This window comes from Callospermophilus lateralis, chromosome 4, assembly GCF_048772815.1.
Source record: "Callospermophilus lateralis isolate mCalLat2 chromosome 4, mCalLat2.hap1, whole genome shotgun sequence".
Lineage (NCBI taxonomy): Eukaryota > Metazoa > Chordata > Mammalia > Rodentia > Sciuridae > Callospermophilus > Callospermophilus lateralis.
In genome coordinates this window covers 164,246,768-164,273,001 of record NC_135308.1, presented here as the reverse complement: position 1 = coordinate 164,273,001, position 26,234 = coordinate 164,246,768, and the positions used below count along the sequence as shown (strand labels likewise).

At 62.2% G+C, this 26,234-nt stretch overlaps 1 protein-coding gene across 1 annotated transcript in view; it reads right to left on the bottom strand.

Annotated features, from left to right (window-relative positions):
* Gramd4 (GRAM domain containing 4) overlaps nt 1–26,234 on the bottom strand; it is a 77,681-nt gene that overhangs the window by 32,763 nt on the left and 18,684 nt on the right. Inside the window, exons 2-3 of the mRNA XM_076855493.2 lie at nt 14,407–14,617; nt 7,068–7,188 (exon numbers count right to left, since the gene is read on the bottom strand). Of these exons, the coding sequence (XP_076711608.1) occupies nt 7,068–7,188; nt 14,407–14,617 (332 nt within the window). The remainder of the gene's footprint in view (nt 1–7,067; nt 7,189–14,406; nt 14,618–26,234) is intronic.

Below are 26,234 nucleotides of genomic sequence, written 5' to 3'. Positions count from 1 at the left end.
CTTTTAATTTTCTTGGGGCCAATTCCATCTTCCTCCTACACAATTCTGCAGGATCTGATGTCCAGTCCCGTTCTCAGTTGTCAGTCATCTGTGCATCCAGCCTGGTCCCACCTGGGTCTCTGCGTGTCTCCCTGGGGACAGAGCCAGACTTGCCAAGCCTCTGTCCCCGGAGGTTCACCTCTTCAGCTCAACACCACTGAATCGGCAGGAGGAAGAGATGACAGAGGCCAAACCTCTGCAAGACATCTGCAGGCTGGGGTGAAGGGTGGGTCCAGGTGCAGCTGGACAAGCCCAGCTCCAACAGGCCTCATGGCTGCTGGCTCCCAAGACCCTTCTGTCCAGAACGGTAATGGTGAGGTCTTCCTCACCTCCAACCACCCAGGCTGGCCATGCCGAAACTCGCCCTCCCCGCAGGGGCCCTCTCTGAGTCTGTGCATCCAAAGGACGGTCCTTCATGTCTGTGGCCACCCACCTGCTCCCAGGTTCCTGGAGGAGTCCTCCTCAGGGTGCAGGGGGTGGGGGCAGCCACTCTGACCCTCAGAGCAGCATGGGGGCTCAGGAGCAAAAGCACCTCTTTCCAAGTCAGGATCCACCCACTGTGTGGGTGCCAAGGGCCCAGAGACGGGCTGTGGCTCCCTAGAGGAGCTTCTGCCAGGCCACCCAGGGAGGTCCCTACAGGCCTTCCCGTCAACAGGAGGAAAGAACCTGGATCCCAGGGGTCCTCAGCAGAACAGTCCAGCCAGCAGGGAACTCCGAGGCCTGGAAGGCCCTGAGGAGCGCTGCCCCTCTGAGATCCATGCCACACCACACTGCTCCTGAGTAGGGCTGCGTGTGCACCTGCAAGACGGACAGCCTCCCTTACAGAGCCCGTGCCAGCAGGAGGCCAACAGAAGCACACTCGTGTACAGGCTCAGAGAGCAGCCAGCAGCTGGGGTGCGCTTCGGGATGACTGGAAATGAATGATGCTTTTGGTTTATTTATGGACTTCCTTAACACACCCAGGCCAGGGCTAAACTCAGCTCCCCCTCGCCTCTTCAGCCTGGGCCCCGTCTCCCAGGAACACTTGTCCTCTTCAATATTTAACCACCCAAGAAGGCCATGTGCAATCGGCCCTTTCCTCTCCTCCGTGAAGGGAGAGAAAGTGCTGCAGATAATTGAATGACCGCGTGGAGCTTACGGACAGGGGCACTGCAGTCCTCTTAGGTGACTGTGTTCAACTGTCCGCTGACAAGTGGCAGAGACAAGAACCAGAAGCCTGAGTCCCAATGCCGCACTTAGGGGCAGGGACAGCCAAGCAGCCAGGGCATCTTGGTGGACCCCAAGGTCACACATGGCCTGCTCCTGGGGATGGAGCTGGAAGCCAGACCCTGCAGGCTCCACTGTGATGACCTTTCTGCAGCTGACCTGTGCCCCCCCCCCCGCCCCCTGCACTGCTCCCAACCCGGGCACCATGCTCAGGGAAGGGAGATGAGTGCCACCTGTGTCATCAGGGTGCAGAACCTGGTAAGAACCACCTGCGAGCACTGCAGCAGCCCAAGGCCGCAGACCGTGGGACAGGCCGTGGTTGGGGAACAGGCAGGCTGACCACGCCACGGCCACGCTGTGCTGACAGACCAGGAACTGCCTCTAGGTGTGGGTGTGGGTGTGCCCATGTTTACCTAAGGGGTAAGATCAGATATCACCTGGCTTCCATTTACAAAGTCATTGGAAGAAATTGCTAAACAAATAACCTGGTCAGTAAACAGGCAAAGAACCGGCAGGTACTTCTCAAGAAACAACAGACACCTGGAAGGCACCCTCTCCGGCAATCAGGGAAACGCAACCAGAACCGGCCAGACTCCCGGCTCACTCCCGTCACAACAGCAGTCCTCAAGAACACACATGATAAATGCCAGCGGGGACGTGGGGAAAGGGGCGCTCCTCTCCTGAGGGTGGGACCGACTTTTAGGGCCACGCTAGAAAGCAGGGGGAGACTCCCCAAAACTAGGAATGGATCCACACATGAACCAGCCAGCCCACTCCTTGGGATTCATCCAAAAGAGCCAAAGTCAGCCTACCATAGTGACAGGGCCACCCCAGTGTCACAGCAGCAAGTTCACAACAGCCATGTCGTGGGGCCACCTGTCAACAGGCGAAGGGATGGAGAAAGTGTGTACAGAGAAGAGGGAGATCATGGCCTGCGCTGGAGATGGCAGGTGCGGTGAGCCAGACCCAGGAAGTCAAGTGTCGGGTGTCCCCTCATACGGGGACTGGAGCAAATAGGGGAGGGAGGGGGACCAGGGGGCAGAGGGGCAGCGGCAGAGTGGGAGGGGGGGGGAGGGGAGTGGACCTCCAGGACCACGGTGCATGACACATGCGACCCCACAGGGAGCCCCACCTTCAGGACCATGTGGAAGGACCCATCAAAGCGGACACAAGGAGGGGGAGAGGAGGCCGGGAGAGGGGGAAGTGGGGGGGGGGGAGAGGCCAGTGGAGGAAAGGGAAAGTCCACACATGTGCGGCCTCGTGGGATGACCCAGCTCTGCTTTCTATATGATGCTAAAAGAAAAGGAGAAAGGAAAGAGATTCAGCGGAAGGTGTGGGGCCTGGGGGCTTGAGGGGCAAGACAGGGGTCCTGAGTTCAAGGCCAGCCTCTGCACTTTAACAGGCCCTCAGTGACTTAGCAAAACTCTGCCCTAAAATTAAAAGTAACAAGGGCTGGGAGTGCAGCTCGGGTAGAGTGCTCCTGGGTCAGTGGCATACATAGAGAGACCACTGGCTATCCACAGGGGAGGGGCGGTGTAGGTGAGGAGCAGGCAGAGGAACTCTAGCTCTCTGAACACACCCCAACTTGGGATCCATGTAAACAATTTGAAACTAATTCAGTCCTTTTTGAGATGGGGTCTCACTATGCTGCCCAGCTGGCCTTGAACTCCTGGGCTCCAGTGGTCCTCCTGCCTCAGCCTCCCAAGTAGCTGGGACCACAGGTGACACCACAGCAGACTGTTTAAGCAGCTGGAAGAGCTTCATTTTTGAAAAAGCTCTTGACACACATGAGATGGAAGGAGACGGCCTCAGGGGCCACACACGGCTCTGGACACTCTGGAGGAGATGGCCCAGCCTGCGTCTGTCTCCCCACAAGGCAACAGCACAGAAACACAAACTGAGGACATCCTAAAAGTAAGTGACCAGCACTCCTTGAAAACACCAAGTCAGGGAACAGACACAGGCTGACCACTGTCCAGGAGAGGAGTCAAAGAGGCAGCACAAGTGCACAGAGCCCTTGCGGAGCTCCTCCCTGGAGGGCAGTGAGTCTCCCTCCAGCAGCCTGATCCTCACTGCCCACTGACGACCTTGATGACTGCGGTTAGGTGGAGACTGACCATCACGTCTGCAACTGACCATCAAGCAGGTCACAGAAAGAAAATACACAGGAGAACTGCTAGATGGTGGGTGGGGAAAGGATGTATGGCAAGTGGGTGGAGGGACGGATGGACAGCTGGATGCCGGGAGGGAGGGAGGGATGCATGGGTGGATGGATGGATGGGGGATGGGCTGGTGGGTGGGTGGGGGATGGGGGGATGGGGGATGGATGGGGATGGATAGGTGGATGGGGATGGGTGGATGGATGGGTGGATGGGGGATAGATGGGTGGGTGGGTGGATGGGTGGGTGGGTGGATGGATGGGGGATAGATGGGTGGGTGGATGGGTGGGTGGGTGGATGGATGTGTAGTGAAGGAATAGATGGAAGACGGAGGGATGACGGTTCTCGAGTGGATGGTGGATGGATGGACGCAGGCACACACACAGACCATGGATAGATGGGTGTGGGGTGGGTGGGCAGGTAAATGAGATAGATAAATGTGTAAAATGTTAACCTTTAATGAACAACTGGATGAAAAGCACACGGGAATCATTTGTTTTTTTTCTGTAACTTTCCTGTAAACCTGAAATCATGTCAAAATTAAAAGAAAACGAAGGCAACCTCTAAAACCCTAAAGTGTAACAATCTAAGGGAGCCAGGCTGCGCTGACTTGGTCCCTCGGCCAGGGTGAGTGACTTCAAACGGAGTGGTTTACACCCCTCCAGGGGAGCAGCCCCTGAGAGCACAAGGACTAGGATTGGATACCAGCTGGTCAGCAGTCCTACGCTGGTGGGCAGCGCTGGCTTGGATTCTGAAGGGTGTGGATGTTATCATGCGATAAAACCAGCCAGCATGCGGTGTCGCCTTCTGAGAACCAGGATTTCTAGCACCAGAGAGACCCGGTAAGAATCTGATGAGGCAAATGGGTCAGTTCCAGGACCAGGCGGGCACTTCTCCTGCCACACCAGGAAGACCCACCAGCACTGACCAGGCTCCCACAGCCAGGCAGAACTGCCTGGGCCCAACAGAGCCCAACAACTGGGCCCAACAACCTGAGGATGAGCCCTCCACCCGCTGGTCTCAGGGGAAGATGCAGCTCATTCTTTCAAATCTGGAAAATGAAGGGGGAGATTCATTTTACTAATGAAGGTTTTAAAGCTCAGAATTGGTCGGCTCATGAGTGGAGCAGGAAGGGCGGAGGGGGAAGGGGCCCGTGCAGCCGGCGCAGGGGCCAGAAAATTACCAAAACCCCGGACATCTGAAGAACTCAAGGAGCAGCTTGTTCTGTCACAGCCTGGACTCAGGGCATCTGTCTGGAGCACTCTGGGCCACCTACTGATGACAGGTGGTGGAGGACGCCAGGAGGGCGGGAATCAGCTCCCTGGGAGGTGACGGTGGACGCGGACAAGAGAGCACCGGAAGTGATCTGTTCAGTTCTGGTGCACAATCAAAACCTCTCGTAATCGAGCCAGCCCACAGCTCAGGTGGAACTCCGACTGCCACTGTGAGAGCCACCTAGGAGTCCAACAATCGGCTTCCTAGGCAGCACTGAGGACAGAACCTGAGCGCCAGAGGCAGCAACGACGTCTGGTAGTAGGCAGCCTTTTTTGTACTTTTCCTCACAGTCCCCATCTGTGTCACAGATCTGGACAGCCCCAAAGAAGCACGCCCATGGGTCTGGCTGTTCCATTCTCCAACTTCATCATGACCTGCCTCAAAGTGAATGTGAGTGCACAGTGTCCTGTGAACCCTCCCGGGACCACTTCTCCTGGACACCTCTCTGCCCCACCAGGACCCTGTGGATGCTCCACAGCCCATCGCCTTCGCTGGGGGCCATGCACTCTGCAGGTCCACCCAGCCCCGTGAAACCGCCAACACTGGACAGCTCTGGCCCACAAATGTCATAAGGCTCAGCCGGGAAGAGGCAGCCTCCTGCAGCTGCTGACCTGACACCAGCTGAGGTCTCCAGCCAGCACAGGATGAGCTCCACACGCCGTGCACACCCAGCAGAGCTGGCCAAGGCCACAGGTGGCAGGTCCCCAGGACTGCAACCAGGAGGGCTTACTACCCACAGCTCTCTCCACCCAGGTGGGCTCAAAGGAAAACCAAGTCGCTCCATAGCGCAGCCACAGAGCCACCAGAACCACTCACACTCTGTCCCTGGGGGCCAGGGCAGACACACGCTATCACTGTGCACACGCACACACAAGCACACATAGGCCCAGCCACCACACACGTTGACCACTGCTGGATATTCACGCACAGATACTACTGCCATGGTCAACCACCTGCACACCTACACTACCGCTGCCATGCACACACACACACACACACACACACACACAGCTCCCGACTGCTCTCCAGCCAGGTGAACCCACAGAGCCATGTGCGACGCTGGCCCCTGACCACCAGGTGAGTGTGCAGATTCCCCTGAGCCAGGCCCCAGCCTGCAGGAGAGGCAGGTGGAAGCCACAGGACAGGGCACCTTGGTCATCCCCTCTAGCCTCACAGCGGGAGTGTGACGCCCAGCACCACAGGGCCCACCCGAGGGGAGCCGAGGACAATATCACAAGTGAAAGAATCTGGTCCCCTGGGACATCAGGCTTTGTATGTCTGCATCCTACTGAATCCACTGAGGGCTCCCAGCACAGGCCCTGGGCCAGGAAGAGGAGAGAAATCAGAGGCAGAGAGGCCTCCCGAGCAGCCTGCAGCCAGTCAGCACAGGACAGAGGGACAGAGACCAGTCAGGCACCAGCTGCCGGCCAGAGCCTTGAGGACCCTCAGAAGGGAGGGGCCTGCCTGTCAGCCCTCAGCCCTGCCCTTTGCCCAGGGCAGCTGGCCGTAGTGGGCCTCCCCTGGGCCTTGCTCTGCGCAGGTCACAGTGCCCAGCTCTGGTTCCTCCCAAGAGCAGCGCATCAGCCGTCGTACCAGCTGTGAACACGCCCCACAGCAGGGCCACGGGCTTGGGCTCCTGCGTGGGCTCAGGGCTGGTCTGTCTGGGTGAGGACTCCACCCAGCAAGAGGGCAACTCGAGCTCTCCCTGCCTCCTGCCCTCCCCGTAACACCCAGAGGACACGGAGGGGAGGAGAGAGGATCCAAAGTGGGCCGCCAGGGACTCTTCCCTGCCAGGACCCCCAGGCCCCTCCAGAACACTCTCTAGTCTCAGAGGCCAGGCCCCAGCAAGTCGGGGCTGTGCAGGAGGCCAAGGACCGGGAACCCACTGCACCCCCTCCCTGACCCGTGACTAACAGAACACAAACCTTTTTTTAAAGAAGTATTTTTTTAGTTACAGATGAAGATGATACCTTTATTTTATTCATTTATTTTTTAAGTGGTGCTGAGGACTGAACCCTGTGCCTCTCACTGAGCCACAGAACACAAACCTTGATTTCTACAAAATACCGAATAAGCTCTGAATGGTTAAAAATGCCCTGTGCCAGACTGACTGGAAGGGTCCAGGTCCTCATGGAACATTCTAGTCCTTCCCCACAGGATCCTCTCTTACCCCTCACACAAGGACCAGGCTCAGAGAAGCAGCCGGCAAAGACGCAGGCTCAGAGGCAAAGGGCCGTGTGGGGACTTCCAGGCCCCAAAAGCCACGTGGGCAGTGCCTGGCCCAGTCCCACGTCCACGGTAGAGCGCCTGGCCCGCAGCAGCAAGACCATGTCCCAGCTCAGCCCACCCCTGGAGTGGCCTGTGCCCTCCAAGAGCGCCTGTACTCACGGAGGAAGTGCTTTTCCAGTAAGGCGATCTCCAGGTGGCCCTTGATCTCGTTCAGCCGGTCAAACTCTGTCCGGTTGAAGTCCTGGACCCCTGAGGCCATGATGAGGGTCCCCGGACCAGCCTGGAAGAGAGACAGGAGAGCTCAGAGGACCCTGGACAGAAGCCCTCACCCCGCCAGTCCACTCCATGGGCCCAAGGCCTCGGGAGAGCAGCGGCAGCTCTGCGAGGGACGGGAGCGCAGCCTCCTGGGCACAAGGTGGCACGGTGGCCCCCAGGGCCCCACAGCACCCTGTCCATGAGGCCAGGAGACGGGCACTGCACCATAAGGTCCTCACCAGCACGCCTCAGCATCCCACCACGTGGACCCCCCGGAGCTCACAGGAGCTCAACCTTAAGACAAGACATCAAAATCTAAGCCAAGTGCCCAGTGTCCAGCGTTGCCCTCACAGTGGGCGCTGGGCCAAGGCCATGTCCACACCATGCAGAGCAAGCTGGAGAGAAGGGCTCTCAGGCAGGATAAGGCCTGTGGGGGACAAGGGAGAGCGAAGACCACACCAGGGCCTCACCCTGCCAGCTCCGTGAGGACTGATGTGACCACTGTCCTGTCCCGGCAGCCGGGGGCAGGCTGCAGCTACGGCCACCGCGGCCCACGGCCATGAGCCCAGAGCAAGCAGCTGCTCTGCACCCTGCACCTTTCCCAGGGAAAACAAGAGGCCACCCACTAGCCAGGTCTGTCCACACGGGCACTCACATGGTCACCCCACAGACGCATCCTGCTGCTGACCCGAGTGCCTGGCCAAGGACAGCAGGGCTGCCTTCCCCTCCTGGTCCCCAGACCTCCTCCAGGGCTGGACAATGGTTAACACAGCATGTGCTGGAAGAGCGCGGCCAGGAGAGCAGGTCCACCCTGCACACATCTGTCACCTGCTTCACCTGCTGGGAGGCCACAGGCAGGAAGAGGGGGCGCACCCCGAAACACTGTCCACAGGACAGACGCTCTCAGAGGACCCTGAGGACAGGGAAAGCCCTGTGCCCCATGACTGTGTGGCTCACCTCGGTCTGCCCCGGGCGGAGCCGCGGGACTCACAAGGCAGGGGCGAGGTCAGCCAGGTGTCCACTCAGAACCCTGGGACGCCCATCCCCAGGCACTCCACACAGCTAGCCCCAGACAAATTGCAAAGCCTGGACAAGGCATGGAGACCCAGGTGGGCAGCAGCCGAGTGCAGTGCCCACTGTCCCAGGCGGGGACGCTGCCGTGGCTGTGCTCGGCCCTCAGTGTCTAGGCCAGCTCACCACGCCGCAGAGACGGGCAGAGGACCAAATGCCTGGCATTCAATCAGAATCATCCAGAGGGTGAGGGCAGGCAGTGACCAGGAGACCAGGACCACTGTGCATGAAGGGCACGTGGGGTTCACACACTCTCTTTGGTTCAAGTGCACTGGGCGTCTGAGACATTTTTTATTACCAAAAACCCAAACAGACAAAGAATGCCCTTTTTAATCCCCAAACAAACGCTGGGCCACATGCTCATCCCAAGGCACTCTGGGCAACTCCAGGCCACCTGACCTGACTCTGGCTGGTCCCCATCTCCCTTTCCCTGAACATCTATGCACCTCCTGGAAGGTCCCCCCATTCTCTTGGAGTCACACTTCGCCACCCTGCCCCCAGTATGGCAAGGCAAGGCCTGTCTCAAGGACAAGGTGGTGATAAATGTTGAACTGAAATGTGATCCAGCAAGCCAGGCTCTGCGGCCAGCCCCACCCTGCCCAGCTCCCGCCCCGCGGCCTTCTGCTCTGACCGCCCCTCCCCTGGCTGCCCACGTTTTCAATGTTTCACTTGCTCTTTCTGTTGAAGAAACCTGCACGCCACAGGAGTGCAGGCACCCAGAAGGAGTGCGGGCACCCAGAAGGAGGGCGGGCACCCAGAAGGAGTGCGGGCACCCAGAAGGAGGGTGGCACCCAGAAGGAGGGAGGGCACCCAGAAGGAGGGTGGCACCCAGAAGGAGGGAGGGCACCCAGAAGGAGGGCGGGCACCCAGAAGGAGAACGGGCACCCAGAAGGAGGGCGGGCACCCAGAAGGAGGACGGGCACCGAGAAGGAGGACGGGCCACACGGGGCCTGGAAGGTCTGTTCGATGCTCCCCATTGTCTAGAGGCCCCGCAGCAGGTGACCTAGGAAAGCCGTGCTGCGGCTGTCCCAGGAACGGGCAGAGGCACAGAGGGCCCTTCCCGGAAGACTTGCAGATGCCAGGGGTTGGTTGTGAATGACCCAGCACAGAGCACAGATGGAGAACCAAGGACCCCTGCAGCGCCGCCTGAGGACAGGAAACAGCCCACCCACCCAAGGGGATGGCTCCCCCTGGCGTTTGCTCCAGCAACGCAGAGAAAGAAGGGTCCTTCCTTTTGTGACAAGGCAAGGCTGGAGTCCCAAGAAGCCGTGGCCTGGGCCTGCATCCCATGGGGACCCCTGTCCGCAGCAAGGACACCAAGCTGGAGAGGCAGCGGGAGGACAGCCACGGGCCAACCCTGCTCAAGCCCGGTGGCCATCCAGGGGAGAGGAAGGAGGTGAGGACAGTCAGTGGTGACCAGGGCCAAAGCCAGGATGTACCTCCGTGTCCCCGAGTCTAGCCCCTGCCTTACGCCTGGAGGCTCCCCAGGAAGGAAGGAGAACAAATCACGCTTGAAGTGACTGTTCCCCCAGAAAACATCCCAGTCCCCGAATCAGTGCCCACCTGTGACTAGGAGACAGGTGACAGGCCTCAGAGGAAGAGGAGGCGTGATCAGAGGGTCTACAGGGCCCAGGAGGGGAGCACCAGAGCCCCCAGCCCCCAGGCCCCACTGAGCCCAGGACAGCCAGGCTCTGCTGTGACAACCACCAGCTTCCTTATCTTTCAAATGGGGGTGACAGCCCCAGAAAGGAGCTGCCCAGAGTGTGGAACGGCAACCCTGCCCACTCGCCCTGCCAACCAACGTGCCTTGAAGGGCGTGGGTGGCCACGTGCCAGGCACAGAGCAGAGGGTAGGCTGGTGTGGGGCAGCTCCACCCGGGGAGCAGGCGGGCACCCAATCTACCTTTCCCAGCAGCCTCTGCCAAAGCCAGCGGTGTGCCCCGTGGCCGACCGGCAGCACACGAGCATGCCAGTCCACGTCCCCCTGTGGGTATCCCTGGCACCTGGGCCCAGGAAGGCCTGCGCCTTGGGTGCTGCCCAGCCCTGTGGACTTTGGCAGCCTTGGTCCAGAAGGGGCAGCAGCTTGGCTGGGCATGAGGGGCACTGAGAAAGGTTCTGTGGGAGATGACCAGCAGGTCAGGGTCCCCAATAGGGTGACAAGACCCCAGGGTGCTACTCTGAAATGCTGGGGCCTGAACCCCTCTGAAAGGCCACCAGCTGCCCCCCTCTCAGACGTCAGAGGAGCAAGCCTGGGGCAGCCAGGAGCCTGGACGTGGCAGGGGACTGGGGCTCCTGGCACAGCCACTGTGGCCGGGGGTGGCCACGTCTCCCTTCTTCTGGTTTCCTGGAGCCATTCTTTGAAGGGGAAGCTGCTGTGAGGTCCTGCTCAGAGCTCTCCAGCTGTGTGTGGAGGGAGCCTGGGACCTTGTGGGGACCCTCTTCAATCTCCCACCGTCCAAGGCATCTGCCCCTCTGCCTCGTGGGCGTGGTCACCCCAGATCCCCCCCCCGCCCAGCTCTAAGGACTTTAGTGCCCACTTTCCCCTCACGGCCTCCTCGCAGGCCTGGCACTGCCACGCGCATGACCCGCCCCCCATCTCCACCCCACCTGGCCTCCCTTGGGCCACACCCTGCCTGCTGCACCTTCCTGGCACACCCACCTCTTGGGCCTTCACGCAGGACCCCTGCCCACCCCACCTCCCTCCCAGTAGGAACACACAGAACACGATGCCCCAGACGGAAGCAAGGAGAACCAACCTGCTACGACAGGGACCCTGGGCACTCCACAGGGGAAAAGTCCAGCACAGGACAATGCTGTGGCGTCTTCATGGATGTCCCTGCCACGGAGAGAAAGGGCCTGGGGAGCCAGAGGGGCAGGGGCAGGAGGGAGTGCATGGGCGGAGTTCTCCACTTGGCGTGAGGAGAGGTTTGGAGACGGACTGCGTACCCATCAGTAAAGTGACAACTTTTACGTTACGTGTGTCACCACATTTGCCATTTGGTTTTATCAGTATAGAATAAGATGAACGGAGCCAAAGTGCATGCAGACATGGCCCACAGCCTCCTAACAGAAGCCACGCGAGGGGAACCCGCTCGGAGCGCCACTTCTGCCCGTCGGTTAGCAGAGAGAAGCCTGCGGACACCAGTGCTGGGGAGGGCAGGTGGGCCCTGGTGGGCATGAGGACCATCCGCACAGCCCACAGGAGGCCGCCCACGGCAGCCCTTGGGAGGACACGCGGACACCCACGCCCGGCGCTCCCACTGAGGGCAGCCGGGCTCCGGCTCAGGCTGAGGCACCCAGAAAGCACCAGCGCGTCCATCGCCTCCTGGGATGGGCAACGCGAGGTGGCCCCAGGCCTGGCTGAACAACCACTGCTCGCCCCGTGCCAGGCCCTAGGAGTACGACCTCAGGAACAAGGCTTCCTAGCGGGAGCCCAGGACCGGCCGGTTCTGAATTAACATCTCATGGTCATGAACAGTCACAACTAGCGCGGGCTGACAGCAGGCGGGTGCCGGCCGCCCGGCTCGGGCTTCTCCTCCCTGTGTTCTCCAAGGCAGACCCAGGCGGAATGCGGTGCTGCCCGGCTAAGACCAAGGTGCTGCCGAGCCCGGTGCACACCGCAGTCCAGAGGCTGTGGCTGGAGGCTTACAAACCTGAGACCAGCTGGGCAACTGGTGAGACCTATCTCAAATTTAAAAAAAAAAGATTGGGGATACAGCTCAGTGGCAGAGATCCCCTGGGTTCAACCCCCAATACCACAAAAGCCCTGAGGCACTGAGGCCAAACCACCTGCCCTGGTCCCCCTGGAGGCCCCTGGGCCTGCTGCTCCTTCAGGGTTGAATCTAGGGTGGGGATGTCCCTCCCGGCACCTCCTATTCCAAGGAGGGGACACCAGGCCCACAGTCTGACCTTGCCCAAGCCTCTCCATCATGCACCCCCCCCAGCCATGCCCAGGGTGCCAAGCCCCCCCCAACATGTCACCCAGGACACTTCCTGCCTCACAGACTGGCTGGCACATCAGAGCTGCCCTAGACCACAGCCTGCCTTTCCTATGACCAGTCCACCCTCCAACCAGCCCCATGCCCCGGCAGGTCCCTCTTGCTCTCTTTGCTGCCCCAGGAACCCACATTCTTCAAATAACCAACCTAGAGTGGCCAGTCCCAACACTGACCTTCCCCTGCTGGGACTCCCTGGTCCAAGAACCCCATGGTCCTGCATCCTACTCTCCAACCAGATCTGTACCAGACACCCCTGGACCAGCCACCATCTGGTGACCCTCCAACCCACCCACCACCACACCCCACGGGGCCACCGTGCACCCCAGGGACAGGCCCTCTCCCTGTCATGGACTTGGCAGGTAACCCCCCTGAAGGCAGGACCTGGAGCCAAGGCCTCAGGGCTCCTATTCATGAGCCCTCTGGCCTGCTCACTGGGAGTCCCGGAGCCGGACAGTCCAGGCCCCCAACCAGATGTTCCCCACTTGGCCACAGAGACCATGGCAGTGGCTGGAGCAAGGTCCAGGGGCACAGTTCCCACGCCAGCGCCAATCAGGCCAGAGCCCACCATCACCAACACCAAAGCACCACCTGCTAGAGGCCCCCCGCCCTGCACGTGCCCCCATGCTGGCCACAACCTCAGAACCTCTGGCAGCACACTGGCCACATGCACAGACCCCCTCTGGGAGAGGGCCCTTGGCTGGATGAGCTGGGCAGACATCACGGGTAGCTGCACTGGTCAGGGCACCATGGTCTCCCACGACTGTGCCCATGGTCTGCATGGTGCCAGGGGCACAGGTGGTGCCAGCCCACAGCCTCGAGCTGGCTGGTGGCTGAATGCAGCCCTGACTGAGGGTGGCTGGCCCTGGAGACCCCAGGCCACTGTCTCTTCTGACACACTGCCTCACACCCCGATGGCAGGGCCGGAAGTCCTGGCCGCTGCCTAGGCCACACTCAGGGCAAGGCAGCTGTCGCGGCCCTGGCTGGACAGACAGATGGATGAACTGGCCTAGCTCAAGCCTCCGTGGGGGGTCCCCGACTCCTGCCCCACCAAGCTCAGAAGCACATACTGGGGCGACAGATTCTTGTTCCTGAGATGCTCAAAAGCTACCACTCCAGACTTAGGGCCACGGCCCCACACGCCAGCCAGACAAGACTGCTCTGTGTCAGGACGTGCCCTACTGTTCCACATCCCCTGTGCCCGGGACACGCCAAGCCAGGGCCCAGTCCGTCCCCACCCAAAACCCAGAGGACCAACCACGGCCTCTGAAGGCTGGGGACAGAGTCACCCTCCCAGGATGGGCAGCATGAGCGGGCAGCCAGGCTCCCAGGAGATGGTGCCAATAAATTATTAACCCTCTGCAGAGCAAGGCGCCGGCACCACCCTATTATGAAGCATGAATAATACAGGGAGCCGGGAGCGCGGTGATCACAGCACATCTGGAAAGGAACCCGGGCTCAGGGCTGGGAGAAAAAAGCACCAGACCTGACATGCACATGGGGGCATCCACAGCCGGCAGGAGACGGCTGGGCTGACGGAGGACTGCGGTCAACCCGAGCACCACAGTGACCCAGGAAGACAAGGGGCCTGAGCGCTCACCCCGCCCCCAGGAAACATGAGCTCCGGCGGGCAGACAACTCAGCACTGTTCCTGCCCAGGCCCCAGGCCCAGCTGAAGCGCTCAGGCTACCTGCTGCCTGATGACGGGCTTCTGGTGACTGGCAGCACACACGGGGAGGAGGGCCCAGCCAGCAGTGGGGGTGGGTGACACGCCCTGGCATGGCCAGGCAGTCCAGCCAGGCGCCAGCAGCTTCCAGAAGGCCCCTGCCTGGCCCTGTGGCTGCTCCCAGGGGTCAGGTGGAACCTGAGCACCCCCTCAGCACGAGGTGTGTGCGACCACCCAGGGGAGCCAACGGGGGAGGCAAAGGGACGCAGTCTGGGACAAACCCTGCGACAAACCTTGGTGACGAACAGAAACCCGGGACAAGGCCCCGCCAGTGCGCCCCGTGGGGGCGGTGGGGCAGCAAGCCGGGATGAGAATCAGGCCGGGCTTCCGTCTCGCGCGAGCCACCAGGGCAGGACGGGATCTGCCTACATCCACCCTTGCTGGGCCACCGGAGGACAGGGACAACCAGCCCGCACGGAGGAACCGCAAGGACGCACGGGCGGTGTACTCACAGGGTCCCTGAGCTCCTCGCTGTCGCGGGGCGAGGTCCGCGGTGTCTTCAGGGGGAGCTCGTCTCCACACTCGGTGTCCGAGGCATTCGGGGACTCTGCCAGGTCGGGGAAGTCCTCTCTCCTGTGACCTCTGAACCTGATTCTGTCCAGCCTCCTGAGCATGTTCAGCACCGAGCGCCTCGGTCTCACCTGCACATGACGGGCGGGCTCCCTGGAAGAGAGGGGTGCAGTCACACCTGCTCTCAAGAAGCCCCTGTCCTCAGAGTGGACAGTCCAGCCGGCAGACCCTACCTTGCTCCCACCAGGAAGGGCCAACTGTCACCCACCGAGGCCAGCCCAGCTGGCAGCTGAGAACCTCTGGCCACCTCCACCACAGCAAGGACCCCTGGCCTGAGCAGGGCAGGAGGACAGCCAGTGTCCAGATGAGCCAGACTGGCCCACACAGCAGCCCCCGACTCAAGGGCAAGGCAAGGGATGCACTGCGAGCAGAAGGGCCACCTTCTCCAAGGCCCTGACCAACCACCAGGAAGCGGGTGGACCTCCGGCTGCAGGCGCCGGCCCATGTCTCTCCTTGGCCTGAAGCCCTCCCCCTCTGGGCCTCGCCTGCATGGAGACGCGGCGGGCTCTTTGGAGAAGCCCTCCCAGTTTGGGCACCTGCTGGGTCGGGCGCCACCTTCACCTCAGATGCGGGGTTCTGGCCACCTTAGCTCCCTCCCTGTCCGGCCCAGGCAGCTGGCAGAAGCCCAGTGTGACAGCACATGGACCTGGTGCCCCGCCACACCGTGTGCTCTGTGCTGCACGAAGGACACGTGTAAATCCACACGTATGTGCACAAAGGGATTCGTGTGCCCTGGGGTGCCCACCCCCCACACCTCTGGCCCAAAAGAACCAGGAAGCCACGGCAACCGCAAACTCCGGGGGGCAACAGGTGGCTATTCCCCACGTGCAACCGGCCTCAGCCCCAGGCTGCGCCCCCCCACTGCGCCGCAGCCCCCTGCGCTCTTCTAAACTGTCCATGACGGTAAACCACAGAACGTAAAGTCCACCAACTCAGCCACTTTGGGGGTTGATTGACACTTGGTCTTGAGAACCGAGACCTGAACGCTGCGTCCTGCCCAGGCCGGGGACCACAGACAGCGGTCAAGTGCGGCAGCGCCGTTCTGGAAAGGCCGAGAACGCTGGGGCGGGGGCAGCAGCCAAGGGGGCGGAGGTCGCCGGGTGCCGGGGCTGCGCACCCCTGGGCAGAGCGAGAGGCCCAGCAGCCTCCTGCCTCATCCTCCTGCTCCCCGAGGGCCCGCCTGGGATTCTGGGCTGGGCGGCCTGCCCCCCGAGTTTGGGCAAACCAAGGAGATGGCTGCAGTGGGAGAGAGGTCAGAGGCAGCAAGGGGTCACAAGCAAGGTCAAGGGGACAAAGGCATCTGAATCCAACACACGCCTGTGACCCACTTGCTCCTGTGACCCACTCGGCCTCACACCGGCCACCCCACGGGATGCAGCCCCCCAGAGCCAGGCTCCTCCCAGCCCAGACCCTCCCACTCCTCAGAAGGATGGACTCTTCACGCTCCGTCTAGGAGGCCACAGTCCAGGCCACCAACCAGGCCAGCAGGACAGTCCAGGCTCTGCTTCCCCCGACACCTGGCCTACACATGGCCCCACGCCCCCCGGCCACATCAGCACCCTGTGCCAGGCTCCTCAGTGTCCCTCCTGACACCAGGACAACCTCGCTCGTCCCCAGCACACCGGTAATGACCCATTTCCAAGTGCGGGGCACCCACAGGCTGCAGGTGGCGTGAGTTTGGGAGGAGGCTGCTCAAGCCAGAGCACCCAATGCTCAGGAGAAACCCAGGCGGGTTCCCGGGTGCTGATGCTCCTGCGGCGGGATCTCGGACTCCACCTGTGACCCCACAGCAGGGGCCTCCCCACAGGCCAAGTCCTGCCCGGCTTCAGCCACACCCCCGTGTCCTGCACGGCCCCTTCCCTGCCCCGCTGCCCCACCTGTGCCCTCGCGGCCCACCCAGCCTCCCCTCCTCCTGCCCACCACGCTCCACTCGGCCACTGAGCCAAACTGCCACCAAGTGGAACCAGCTCCTTCCCCTGCTGGCTCCCCGCGTGCCACTGGGTTCTCAGGTGGCCCCGCCTCCCTCCTCAGAGGCCTCCCTGGGCTGCTCGGGACCTGACCGGGCTCCAGGAGATGCACCGGGGCCTGCTGCCCCAGGGGACAGCAGCTTTCCTCTGAGCAGCTGAACCCACTCAGAGCGAGACGCCGGCCCCAGCCGCCTCCCGGGGCCTTCACCTGGAAGCAGACGTGCCTGGACCCCTAGCTGCGGCGACGAGGACATGCTCCCAGTGACCACAGGCCTGGCACCCGCTGAGACCACAGGCCCAGGGACGGGCGCCTGCTCCTGGGCCTCCGCAGCCTGCCCAGGGAGGGGGACTCGGCTGCCAGGACGCCCCAGCTCAGGCGGCAGCCCGCCAGGCTCCCCCCATTCACAGGAGCACAGCAGCATGCTGAGCGGCCGACACACAAAGGAGGCAGTGTCTGGGTCCTGGGCTTGGAACCACAGGGCTTCGCTTCCCTTCCCGAGCCCAGGACTGAAAACATCAAGCCGTCGCTCGTCCCGGAACCTGCCCGAGCCCCGCCCCTCCACTGCACCGCGCCCCAAGGTGGCCCTGCAGCCACACAAGCCCACACCCTGCTACGGGTGGCTCGCCCGCTGATCCCAGGGAACCACACCCACGGGCACCAACTCGTGCTCCCACCCGTGCCCTCAAGGGCTCAAGATACTAGCAAGACCCACCTGCCTAGGCTCTTCCAGGTCTCAGTCCTCTGGGGAAAGTGGCCCTAAACGTCAAGGCCTGGGATCACAGACCCCCAGAAGGCCAGTCAACTGGGGCCACCAGAGAGGGGGTGAGGACCAAGCAACCAGCAGGGTCTGTGGCCGTGCAAGGTGACCAGAGGACCAGGGAGCAGCAGGACGAGGGTCGGTCCTGCTCGACACCCGGGGTTCCAGCCCACACCTGGGTGCCCCAGCCGCGGCGCCCTGCAGGACAGGCCCAGGACCTGGCACCATGCACACAGCTCCGTCCAGCCAGTCCTGTCTCCCAGGCCGTCTGACCCCTGCGGTGCTGGGACCTGTGGTATGGCTCTAAGCCCATCCCCATCGGCCCTGGTCACTGGTGGCCACCTCCCCTGCCACATTCGCCACTTGGTCCTGCAGTCTGGGCTGCAGGGAGACCTGGATGTCCTATGCTGTCCACTCTGCACCCTCCTGGCCTCCACCAGCTTCCCACTGCACATCAACATGGCCCATCACCTTCCAAGTCTGGACACCCTGCAAGAGGGACGAGAAGTCCTGATCCGCCCATCTGCCCTGGCCGGCAGCCTTCACTGTGCGCCAAGCGCCCGCGGAGACCTGGGCAACCCAGAGACGTGCCCGCAGACAGACTGGCGTGACACAGACGCGTCTCGGGTGTCTCACACCTCGCTTGCTTTTGATCTTACCTAATGTTTACTTTACCGACTCGGATGTTTGGTGACGGCCAGCTCAGGAGCTCCTGAGCTCAGCCCTCAGCCAGGCCCCGCCGTGGCGGCCACCCATGGAGTGGGACTGTGATGCGCCACCTACCTGACTTCCCGCGGCAGCTCGGGGAGCGCCAGAGCCAGAGCCAGGAGCGAGGTGGTGGCCTGCAGGGGAAAGCAGCCCGGGAGGTGGGGGGCACGTCCAAGGAGCGCAGGGGCCACCCCTGCTCTCACTGCTCCTGTGACCAGGCCAGGTCCCCACGGGCGGTGCCAGGCCTCCTGGCCTTGGGGCGCTGCCTGGGCCATTGCCCGTCCAGGTCACTGTTTTCACCTGTGTTCCCCACCGCCTGCCACCTCAGTCCCACCACCCAGCTGGGGGACCACGGCCACCCCACTGTGGCCTCTCCTGTGCAGGGTGGAGGGGCGCCTTACCCTCATCGTGCCCCACGTCACACGAGGTGGAGCGACACCCATTCCACGGCACTGAGGATCCACCCGGGGGCTCCAGGTGGGTCGCTTCACCTGTGGTCAGGGGCAGCAGGGCAGCCCTGGCCAGGCGACCTTGGCTGCGTGACAGGACGGGAGCTTTCTCCACGCCCAGGGTCCCCAGGGTCCCCAGACACAGGATGTAACTGGGTTGCTGAGGCGGTGCACCTGGTGACAGAGCCGCCCCCAGAACAGTGACCAACCTGTACCGGCACCGTCCCAGAACCACACTGGGCCCTGGGCTGGCACCACCCTGTGACGGCGAGAGAGGCAGGGGAGGCGGCTCTGACGTCAACGGCCCCTCACTGCAGGCCCCTAAGCAGAGACCCCCCCCAGGAAGGGCCTGGGGGAAGGGCTGCAGGGGCAGGAAGCAGGCCCCCAACACCCAAAACACCCACGGCTCCGAGGGGCCCCGGGAAGCAGGAGCCACCTCAGTAAGTGCCCAGCACCCCCTGGCCGCCCACCAGCCACAAGGCTCTGCGCACACCAGGCCACGCCCTCTGACCCTGTCCTCGGTGGTCCCTGTGAGCTGAGCGGGAGGTTTGCTTCCCTGAGCCGCGTGCCCTGGCTGTGCGCGGGGAGGGCGTCTGGCGCAGCTGAGCCTCTGGTGCCTGCAACGCGCTGGGCACCCGGCCTCAGTCCGGCCCCCACAGCAGGGGTGTCCTGGGGACCCACCACTGTGCCTGCACTTCTCCAGCCCTCTGTGCACCCCGGAGCCTGCTCAGGGCTAGACCACCTGACACCAGGGAGGGAGCCTTCTCCCCGCAACTCAGATACCACCTGAATCTCAGTCAGAGCAAAGCAAGAAATCCAAGGTCACAGTGACAAGGCCACCAGCACCCCACCCACAGGCAAAGCACAGGACCAAAAGGCAAGGGAGACAAGCTCCTGCAACTGCCCATCTCCCTACATCTGGGCTCCCTCTGTCCTGGTCACAGTGCTGAGGGGGAAGGGCTGACGTTAAGCCAACTGACAGATGGGGAAGTGGAGGCTGGGAGGCGGGGTGAGAGGAGCATGGCAAGGCAGGAAGAAGAAAGAGCCTGGCTCTGAAGGCTCCAGGACTTCCCAGGCCAGCCATGCCCTCCTCAGCATATGCCTCTATTAACGCAACCATCACACTTTCTGACAGTCCCAGGCCCCTCTGCCTGTAGGACTGTGTGGCCAGATGGCACAACTTTAACAAGACAAAACCAGCAAGAAAACCTAAGTCTCAGGAGTGAAGAGCAGGCAAAAGCCTCTGCTGCATAAGCAAATCAGCTAAGCCTCAGGAAACCCACAGAATCCCTCCCTAGCACGGGTGCTCTTCTCCGACTCTCCACGCTCCAGGAGACCAGACCTCAGCAGAGGCAGCCAATGAGAGCTGGAGGAGACAGCTTCCGGACTCCCCATGCGTCCTTCTCGCTGTGGCTCCCTTGCCCGTGTTCCTGGAAGCAGGAAGCAGGTGTCAGTGTGCAGCCACGCGGAGCAGGCCCTTCCCCAGGCCTCGGCGAGCGGAGCACGGGCGGCGCAGGCTGAAGGGCGGGGAAGCAGCTCCAGGGGGCTCCAGCCCCGGCTGCTGAGGCAGGTGTGAACCCCAGGGCCCGGGGCACAGCCACGTGCCAGAGACACACCCACAGAAAAGCAGCCCTGGGTCCCACTCGGCATGGGTCCTGCCACCTGGGGGTGCTCTCAAGGGATGGGCGGGCCAGGCGGGGTCCAGGCGGGGTCAGGACCCCAAGACAGAATAATCTCAGTGAGGGTCCCCCCAGGCCATGTGCTGGGCCTTCTCCTCCCGCCCATATGCCACCCGAGGCAGACAGCTAGCAAGGGAGGTGGGACCCCAGAGGCCGTGTAGGACAGCCAGCTCTGGACAGCCACCAGCCCCGGGCACACCTAGGAGCAGCCAGGCGCCCCTCCAGGGTCAGGGAGGTGCCTCTCACTCTCCAACCCCCACCCCCGCCAGGAGCCCAGAGCAGCCAACCCGGACCGGCCAGGCACCAGGACCTCCTCAGGAGCTGGGTCGCACGGGGACCAGGAACGTCTCTGGAATCCACCTGGCGCCACTGTGTGCTGGGCCCCAGGACAGGACACCCCTGATGGTCCGCCAGGCCCAGGGGCACTGGATCCATGCATCCAGGGGGCGAGCCTGGGGTGTGAAGGGATTCAGGAGGCCTTCGGGTGGCAGCTGGATACCCCGCCCCCCGCCGGCTCCCGCTCATCTGGCATCCGGCAGATTTCAAAGAAGTTCCCGGTCCTGGGCAGACCCAGCACCTAAGTGACCCTCAGGCTTAATCTGCTTCCGGCAACTTCTAGTTTCCTGACTTGGCCCAGGGGCGGCCCAGAGGCTCCCACAGCTGCCTGGACTCTCACAGGCCAAGCCCCGGATACTCACACGCCAACATAGGCCACCACAAAATGCTCTCAGGGTTTAGCAGAGCACATGGCAAGACAAGGCTCCCACCTGGCAGAAGACCACACACAGCCCAGGGCCTGGCTGGCCACTCCACAGCCTGCATTTATACCTGTGCAAACCGCGAGGTCCCACGTACAATGAAAAGCAAGACAAAATCCCTCCAGGTCCACTCGGCACTCAGGCAGCGAACCAGGTCCCGTGGGGCCGGAGAGCTCAGTCTCCCAACTGCCTGACGGGTGGGGCAGGGCCTGCGAGTGCTTGGACACCTGTTTCTGCCACCTGCTGGGGCTGTGGACTGCCCAGGCTGCACCCCATCCAGGCGGGAAGAGGGGAAAGATTCGTGGAGCGTGGAGTCACACTCTGGCATGCCAGACGCCAAGAAAAATGACTGGGCCGCCTAACAGGGGTTTAATGAGCACCTACTGCACGCCAGGCACGCCTGGGCTCTGGTACCAGGGTGCAGACGGGCGAGCTGAAAAACCAGAGCTTCCTTCTCTGCAGCAAGCGTTGCTCTGAGCGCCACAGCACCTGGGGGCCACCCGTGGAGACGGCCACCCCCAGGCTGACAGCATGAGGAGCCGGGACTCAGAGGAAGGCAGCCCTTCTGCCCGAACAAGCCAGAAAGCAAGTGGGGAGCAGGAGAAGCCTCACTGGGGCGCCCTGTCCTGCCCAGGTCAGCATGGGCCCCACCAACCCGCAGCCTGGACAGGAGAGGGTGGTGCCAGGCTGAAGGTGTCGCCGGTGGGCATCTGGGATTCATCTGGAGGCACAGGACTGGGGTGGGAGGAGGCAGGCCGCGCTGGCTGACCCTCCCCACCCTCCCCCGGGACTTTGGTAGGAGCGGCCTCCCCAGAGGAGAAGCCCGGCCCTGGCCCCTCCTCACATCTCCAGACATGGCTACGCGGAAAACACGGTCACCACAATAGTGTCACTGTGGTCCCCCTTTCTAAGCACATGGGGACACGGAGGCTCAGGGGTGGCAGATGAAGCCACTGCCAGGTGCAGAATGGAGTCCAGGGCTTTACTGCCCCTGTCACCTGCAAGGGCCATCCAGGGACCGAGCGAGGCCCAGCAGAGCTGTGGCGCATGGCACAGCACTCCTCGGCAGGCTCTGGCCTGGTTCCAGCCCCCCTGGCTGGGGACAAGGTGGGGATAGGCCACAGCCACAAGGGACGGCATGGGAGCCTCAAAACCTCAAACACAATTCCTCTCGCCTCTGGATCGACCCCTACAGAACCGACACAGGTGCCCCAACAGACATGTGCACCCCCAGGTCCCCAGCTGCCCTCACAGCAGCCAAAAGGGGCAGATGGCCCAGGCGTCCTCCTGCAGGTGAGGAATAGACACAGTGGGGGGCAGACGGGCAATGAAGGGTCACTGGGCCAGAAAGAGGGGACTCGAGCCCTCTAGGACGCACAGACCAGGAGCACAGGGAGCCAGCAGAGTCAGCCAGCCACCAAGGGCCAGAGAAGGGCGGGAGCTGGCGTCTCACAGGGACAATTTCAGGTGGGGAAGATGAAGTTTTGGAAGGGACGGTGGTGACAGCTGAGGGCAATGTGCCTGACGCCTCCGAGTGGCACATTTAGAAATGGGTAAGAGGCAAACTTGATGCTCTCTACCACGACTCAGTCGCGGGCCCTGGGTGCCCTCTGAGGCTGGTGGCTAATCTGAATTGTCAACTTGACTGGATTAAGAGAGGCCTAAGAGGCTTCGGTCTCCCTGGGGCGCTTCAGGCATGACTGGCAGGTGGGACAGCGAACCGAAGGAGAGACCTTCCCCAGGTGTGGGCGGCACTGTCCAATAGGCTGGGGGCCTGGATGGTGGCCCTTCATTGCCCGTCTGGCCCCGCTGCGCCTGTTCCTTACCAGTTAAAGAACAAGGAGGCCCAGACCCGCTCGGCTCCTCTGGGCGGGCTCCTGATGGCTGTCCTTTCCTGAGGACTCAGACTCCAGCCCTTCTCTCTTCCACAGCCGACTCTGACCAGCGACTCTCGGGGAGTGTCCAGGCCTCCTGGGCTGGACTGGCTGGCATCACTGATCCCTCTTGTCCTGAGGCTGCAGCTGCCGGGACCGCGCAGCCACTGGTTCCTCAGCTCTGGTTCCTGGCCTGCGACGGTCACTGTGGATGGACCAGCTGTCTGTCTGTCTACAGATGCTGCGGGTCTGTTCCTCTAGAACCCCCTGATACAAAGGCCACCTGTAAACCCACCACGGGACCCTGAATGAACCACAGGAAGGTTCTAGAGAAAGACAAATGGAAAAAAAAATAGGGCAATCTGAAAGTCCAGATGCACAAGGGCTTGGGGCAGAGATCCCTGGGGGGGCAGAGAGCCCTGGGCGGGCAGAGAGCCCTGGGGCGGGCAGCGCACACAGGCCAGGCCCAGGCCCAGCTGTGATCAGGACATCTTAAACCAGGAGGGAGGAAGTACATTGCTTGGCAAATGACGTGGGGGCACTCAAAGCCCTCTGGAAAAGGACAGCCGGCGCCGCACCCCTCACCTTCACAAGATGAATTCAGATGAACCCAGGACGTGCATGGACGACAGTGGGCGCTCCAGAGAGGCAGAGCAGGAGGGGCATGGGATGTGCTGTAACCCTGGGACGGCCCAGGGCTTTCCGGAGAGACAGACAGGGAACGCGGAGAGAGACAGCTCACATGGAAGACAATCTCCTGCCAGGCACGGTGGCCACACCTGCAATCCCAGCAACTTGGGGAGGCTGAGGTGGGAGGATCACAAGTTCAAGGCCAGCCTCAGCAACATAGTGAGGTCCTGTCTCAATATTTAAAAAAGGGCTGGGGTTGCACCTCGGTGGTAAAGCACCCTGGGTTCTAGGTTCAATTCCCAGAACCAAATAATTCAATAAATAAATTGAACTTCTAAATTAAATGTTTGAAAAAAAAATAAGGATGTAAATAAAAAACAACACTTCCTCTCTCGCAGAGAACCTCAGCTAATGCCTAAGCCAGCAGTTCTCAAAGTGTGGCCCAGGGGGCACTTCCAGGAGACCCACAAGGTCAGGTCTAACCTAGTAATAACCTAGAATGCTGTTCTCCAGGCTGCCACGGCGTCCCTTGATCAGGGAGCAGACACCTGCAGACTCCAGCAGAACCGGAGCTGGGGACAGATACAGAACGCATGACCCTAGTCACTCTTTGTTTCGATAGTAATTCTTTAAATGCTAAAAATGAGCTCCGTATGTTGACGTTCATTCTTCAATAGATTGACATTGTAGTTTCCTTGGTTTAAGTCTCTAACATGGTGAGCAGAAATGGACACATGCCCGCAGGCAGCACTCAAGGGCTTCCAGGGGTCCAAGGCCAGTCCACACGGCGGTTCCAAGAACGAGCTGGGGACAGGCTCGGAGGCCTGACCATGGGTCACTCAATCCTCAGGGCACTCCTGGCCAGTCCACTAGTGACCTCTGACCACAACCCAGGCCTCTGGGCTGAAGCTGGGCTCTGGTGGGCAGCTGCGTCCAGGCACGCCCGAGACAGCACGTCAGGCTGGGGCAGGCTGAGGCAGGGGCCTGAAGGCAAGGGGACAGCACCTGTGAGAGGCGGCTAGGGGCTCCCCTCCTCCAGACCGCAGTCCCTCACGGCCTGACCCGTCTCTCTAACTTGGGGGGCGTGTCCACTGCGCCATGGCCTTCCCTCCCCATGCAGCACCGAGCCGGCAACAGGTCACAGCCCAGGGCTCACAGGGGTGGGGCCACACAGGCCCAGGGCGCACCCTGGCTCACCCTCAGCGGATGTCACATGGAAGGAGGTCAAGCAGGGTGGGCCAGGGCAGCGTCAGCAACTGGGCTTGAGGGTCCACCACACCCACTCCAAGGGCTGAGCCTGGGAGGGACAGGGACCCAAGGGTCGAGGCACCAGCAAGGTGGGCACTGGCCTGAACCCGAACGGGTGTGGTCAATGGGGAAGACGAGGGCCAGGGAAAGGGGGCCAGTGCCAGGCCCCACCTGGCTGAGGACCACACCAGTCGGAGGCCATCGGTGCCAAGGCAGCTGGGGCTGGCAGGACACAGTGGGGTGCCAGGGGGCTCACACCTCTAAGAGGGGAGATCACCGCCACACCCAGCACAAGCAGGGGACAGGCACAGAACAGCAGGACAGACGGTGAACCCACTCCTGACCAGCGCCCCAGGGACACGGTGCCCACACAGTGTGGACCTGAATCTCCACCCTCCTGGGACAGACGCACACCCTCCCTCCACCCACCTCGTCCTCTCACTCGGAGCAGAGGCAGAGCCCCAGAAAGGCCCTAGTGGCCGTCTCCTGGTCAGCATCAGGGTCGTGCCATCTTCACACGGGGCAGGACACCCCACGGCCCCCCAAGCCCTGCTGCACCCTTGGAAACCCTCAGCCTCCCAGATACACCCCTGGCCCGGAGCCAGCACCCTCCCCGCCTCCCCCGGGCCCTCCTGATCCCCCCTCTCAGCCACCGCTCAGAGCACCCGGGGTCCACACCTGTGCTCGCCTGGACCCACCGGCCACCCTGCTCCGCAGCCCTCCACAGCTGTCTGCGACTGGGCGCCCAGGGGGTGCCCTGTCTGGGCCTCCACACCCAGCACCGCCTTCCTCTTTCGGTAATGACCGGCCCACTGTGAGGACAGCACTGACCAAAGCTCTGCAGGTCACACCACAGCCTTTGTGGAAAAGGGACCTTGTGACCCCAGAGGCAAGAGCTGCGGCCATCCTGGGGCCCAGCCTGCAGACACAGGAGAAGCAGAAGGGAAATGGGTGGGCAGGAGGCCACCAGAAGGAAGATGAGGGCACAAGACCCTGGCTTGAGACCCCACACCGCTCCACACCCAGCCCAGGGCCAAGCCGGAAAACTTCCCCTCTGCTCAAACAGTGTGACCTCCACACTGGGGCTCTGGGGAGACCCTGGATGATGGCCCAGCATCCTGCCACCGAAAGAGGGTGGCAGCTCCAGGTCAAGCTGCTGGTTGCCCCCTCTCAACCAAGGGCACGCGCCCCCAGCCCTGGGAGATCAAGAGGAAACCGCTCTCCAACAGGCACTCGGGAGAGTTCTGTGGCCCAAGGGCTTCCCCTTCCACAGGACCCTCTGGCCACCATTTGTGAAGAGCAAGCCTTCCTGGTGGCTTCAAGGTAAGGACAGACCTGCAGCCAGCCACCTCCCAGCCACTCAGCGGGAAGAAAGGCCACTGGGCGCCAGGCACAGGACGCTCAACTCAGTAGCAAGAGGCCCATGGGGAGAGGCCCCGATGGCCATCCCACAGAGGCAGCTAAACATCGAAGCACGCGCTGTGTCCAGCCGCAGCGAACGCAGCAGAGTCCATGGGCAGGTGGGGCTGCCGGACCGTGTGGGGCTGGTCTTGGCGATGTCTTAACCTCCACCTTCCACAGGGCACTGAGGGCCTCCCTCGGGAAAAATGCACTCACTGGTCAATGCAGGTCACTGGCT